The sequence below is a fragment of the Mesocricetus auratus genome, unplaced genomic scaffold (assembly GCF_017639785.1).
Source record: "Mesocricetus auratus isolate SY011 unplaced genomic scaffold, BCM_Maur_2.0 Super-Scaffold_100003, whole genome shotgun sequence".
Classification (NCBI taxonomy): Eukaryota; Metazoa; Chordata; class Mammalia; order Rodentia; family Cricetidae; genus Mesocricetus; species Mesocricetus auratus.
In genome coordinates this window covers 66,593,703-66,598,138 of record NW_024429188.1, presented here as the reverse complement: position 1 = coordinate 66,598,138, position 4,436 = coordinate 66,593,703, and the positions used below count along the sequence as shown (strand labels likewise).

Sequence of the window (4,436 nt, the reverse complement as noted above, 5' to 3'; positions counted from 1 at the left end):
TATTTCACATAGAGGCATACTCTCTCTCACCCTAGACACATGGGATGGCCTAGGTCCTGCTCCAAATGATATGACAGACTTTGAAGAACCCCCATGGAAATCCTCACCCTCCTCCCTAAGGAGCAGAAATGGGATGGGTTAGGGGGTTTTGTGGAGCAGGAAAGGAGAGGAGGGAGCAGGAACTGGGATTGACGTGTAAAACAAGCTTGACTTTCTAATTTAAATTTAAAACTCTGAAAGGACAAAAAAGAATACTCAAACCCTTTTTACCACCTCCTTTTCTTATTATCCATTTGCATGCCTTATTTCTGCTTTTATAAAACAAAACACACAAAACTTCTTGTGTGTTCCTAAAGGGAGGGTTATCTTCCTTTTCAACAACTTTGCATGCCTCCTAGCATACATTGTTGGCCAAGGACCACCTACTTCACTCCTCCTCCAGAAACATCTCTGCCAACATTTGCATTAGTTGGCTGTTCAAATCATCTTTTGTAAAATGTTTCCTAATACTTAACTCCATTTTTCCTTCTCTTTAGATTGTTTCCCTATACTGAATGCAATTTCTAACTATTTTCTTTTTTTAAATTTATGTATTTATATAGTTTAGAAACAATCTTATTTTACATATTAATCCCAGTTTCCTCTCCCTCCCCTCCTTCCCTCCTCCCCTGGCTCCCACTAACCCCCATCCCATCTTCTTTCTGCTCTCCAGGGAGGGCGAGGCCTTCCATGGAGGATCATCAAAGTCTGTCATATCATTTTGAGCAGAGTCTAGGCCCTCCCCAGTGTGTCTAGGCTGAAAGAGTATTCCTCCATGGGGAATAGGATCCCAAAATCCATTTGTGTACTAGATATAAATACTTGTTCTACTGTCAGTGGTGCCATTAGAATGGATCTCTGTACATACAAAATGAATACATGAAGGAAAACATTGAATATATAGAAATCAAAGCAAATGATACTCGGAAAGAAGGATTGCAAGTACAACGTCACCCTGCAGTACAATGATTTCAAGTGCAGCCTGAGTAACCTTAGTGAACCTATGACTCAAAATAAAAGTAAAACAGATATCTAGACTAAAGATCAATGATTGTATGAATACCTCCAACCCAAACACACCTACATAGAAAAATAGGGGGGACTTAATGATATAACTTCCTTCCTTCCCCTTATCACAAAAAAGAAAACACAATACAAAAGAGAAACCACTCAAAAATGAATTTTTAAATGTTTATTTTTCAGAAAACCTTCTACATGACAGTCTTAAGCCTTTGTCTTATCCTTGTAGCTCCAGTGACAAAAGGTATTGGAAATGTTTTGGTACTTCAAAAGTTGCTACAAGTATTGACAATGTCCAATCAAGCAGATGTTAGGCAAGTTCATGTAAGTCACTGAAACTTTCATTGTTAGACTGTGTGGTCCTTGGATAAAGGCTTTATCCTTAGGCTTCAAATGCTGAATAAATTCCCCTGGTAGCCATTTCCAAGGGGAGAGGAGTTATTTATTGGCACATTGGAATTAAGTACAGATGCCAAGTCATAAGCCCTATAGCTGTATAGGAAGAAATAATCTCCATTAGAGCCATGCAAATCAGGATGGGTATTGCAGACGTTCAGAAAATTTCCATGTACTTGAGAGAAATTAAGTCCTTCAGTACTTCTGCTACTTCCAGTTGTCCCACAAAAGTTCCCATTTGCTCCAAAGGTATTTTGATTTGCTCCAAAAGCATTTTGTGTTGCTCCAACAGCATACTGACTTGCCTCAAAGCTATTTGAGTTTGCCCGGAGATCGCATGGGCTTGTCCTGAAAACACTTGGGCTTGTTGCTAAAGCACAGTGGCCTGTCGAGAAATCATTCGGGTTTTCCACAAAAGCATAGCAATTTGGCCTGAAGGCTCCTGAGTTTGCACTCCAAGTATACTGACTTTCCCCAGAAGTATTTGGGCTTGTCCCAGAAACATACTGACTTACCCCCAAAGCATTTGGGTTTGTTCTCAAAGGATACTGGTTTGTCCAGAAGACATTTGGGGTTGCCCCCATAGCATGTTGGCTTATCCCCAAAGCATTTGGGTATGATGCCAAAGCACACTGGCTTACTCCAAAAGCATTTGTGTATGGTTCCAAAGTGTACTCACTTGCCCTGAGAGCATTTGGACTTGCCACAAGAGCATCCTGGTTTGCCCAGATGGCATTTGGGTTTGACCTCGGAGCATAGTTGCTTAACGCCCCAGTATTTGAGTTTGGCCTGAAATCATTCTGGCTTGCCATAAAAGCACTTGAATTTGTCCCCAAAGTATTAGAGTTCTCCTGGAATTCACTGGGGTTATCCCTGAAACCACTGGAACTTGTCCCAGTGGTATTTGAGTTTGCTCTGAAAGTACATGGACTAGCTCTGTGGGCATCTAGGTTGACTTCTTGAGTATCTGAGGCAGACATAAATTGGAAGCCTTGGTTGCATCCTTCTCCCCAGTGCCTTTTTAACCGAGCAGCTGGAATAGGTTTTCTTTCACTAACCAGAGATTTAGCCTTACTTTTACTCTGTTGTCTTCCAAGATATTCTTTAGGAATTGCTATTTTAACTTCACAACGGCTGGAGCCAATGAAATGGAACCTGGTTTCTAAGACCTTTCTAGCGGGGTGTTCCTCTGTGTATTTGATAAAGCCGAAAGCTCTTCTTTTCTTTGTAGCTGAACACAGTGGAAGCTCAACAGTTTCTATCTCTCCAAATGTGCCGAAGTAGGCTCTTATTTTTTCTACAGACATTTGAGGGTTCAACCCACCCACGAAAACCTTTTTGATGGGGAATTGAGATTCAATGGCTTTAGCCCTTTTAAAATGTATTTTCTTGCCATCAATTTGGTGGTCTTTCACTTTAAGCACCTTCTTTACCGTAGAACTATCTTTGAAAATCACGAATCCAAATCCCCTAGAGAGGCCGGTATTTGGGTCTACTTTTATGATAAAATCAACTATCTCGCCGAACTGTGACAAGTATTCTAGAAGTGCTTGCTCTTTCAGTTCTGGAGAAAGTCCCCCAATGAACATCTTACCGGCATCCTGTTCATTCCTGGTGGCATCGATTCTGAACCCTTCATGGAACTGGTCTTTTTTACTGTACTTTCTCACAGCGAGGCTGGCGGTATTCATGGTAGACAGGTTGCATGGAGGTAACTTGGCTATTGGTGAAAAGACAGCTGAGGCACAAATGGCAACAGCATTGCCATCGTCGAGGAGTATGGGGATTGTCACAAAATAATGACGAAATAGAAACAATCATAGCAACTAGAGTCAAAGCATTGACTGAATCAGGTTGTAAACTAGGGTGGGGGAAGGGCAGGGATAGTGCCTGATTTTGACAATAAAAAGTAGACATGCCTACAGATTTTGTTTTTGTGCTCCTAAGGCCCATAAAGAGAACAGTTTGCTAAAAAAGGAAACAATTTTCATTCGTGTTCCTGTCTTTTCAGATTATATCTCTTTGAACTTTTATTAAACCCACTCCCCCAGATTTTTCTGGGAAGCGTCTTAAATGTCTGAGAAATCATCAGTTCATTGTATCCTTTAGATAAGTTTAATATTAACTGTTAACTATTTGGGGCTTGAGATGGGAAAATGATGCAGGATTGAAACACCTTGCAGGGAAGATAAAATGCCTCTTGGTTTGTCCATTATACTAAGGAGATCCAAAGGGAAATTTTAAAATAAAAAGAGTTTCACTGAGATTCACTTATGTAAATCATCCTTTTATTGTTTTAAATGTATTCAAAAATGATTCTGTCATTACACTAATGCAATTAATAAATGCACCCTCACCACATAGTTCTTTATCCCCCTTAAGCAGTCACTCATTTCTTCACAACCCACTCAATATTATAATATAATGTGTGACTTTTTCTGTTTTACTCCTCATACCTAACTGCTTTCAAGATGTGGTTGTGCTGTAGTATATATTAATATTTTTGTTTTTAATTCATTGTTTGGATATTTTATAATTTGTTTTAGATTACACATTTCACTTTCCAGTTTGGTTTTGTTCCATTGTTGCATACATGCATCACACACACACACACAAATAATCATGCTTTTTTCTAGCACCTATTGTTATTTCTTCTTTTTATCATAGTAAGTAAGTATAGATCTTATAAGTTTCTCTTATAATGAGAAACAATATCAGGGAGATATCTCACTGTGTCTAAAGACAAAATCTCAAATTTTGGATGCAAATTTTTTGCCTATTTCTGTTCTTGTTACTACCCATTAGGTTTAATGAGGCAGTTTATATCTATCAACTCCTCCTAATATTAGTTTCTTTGAGGAAGGAGATTTTAGTGTCTACATAACTATTCCCATAGTTTGTGTATATAATCATATTCAAAGAACTTTTGCAATTATTTTATATTTATGGTATCAGTCCTATGTTTAAAATGATGGCCACTT

The 4,436-nt window shown here is 38.9% G+C and overlaps 1 protein-coding gene across 1 annotated transcript; it reads right to left on the bottom strand.

The window, feature by feature from the left end:
• Window positions 1–1,253: 1,253 nt before the first annotated feature.
• Window positions 1,254–3,149, bottom strand: LOC101823104 (CUGBP Elav-like family member 6). Its single transcript, XM_005072584.2, has one exon. The coding sequence runs from the start codon at window positions 3,144–3,146 to the stop codon at window positions 1,449–1,451; it is 1,698 nt and encodes a 565-aa protein (XP_005072641.1). The 5' UTR covers window positions 3,147–3,149; the 3' UTR covers window positions 1,254–1,448.
• Window positions 3,150–4,436: the final 1,287 nt, after the last annotated feature.

Coding starts and splice junctions, on each gene's coding strand:
- LOC101823104 (XM_005072584.2), bottom strand. CDS start 3,146: ATGAATACCGCCAGCCTCGCTGTGAGAAAGTACAGTAAAAAAGACCAG.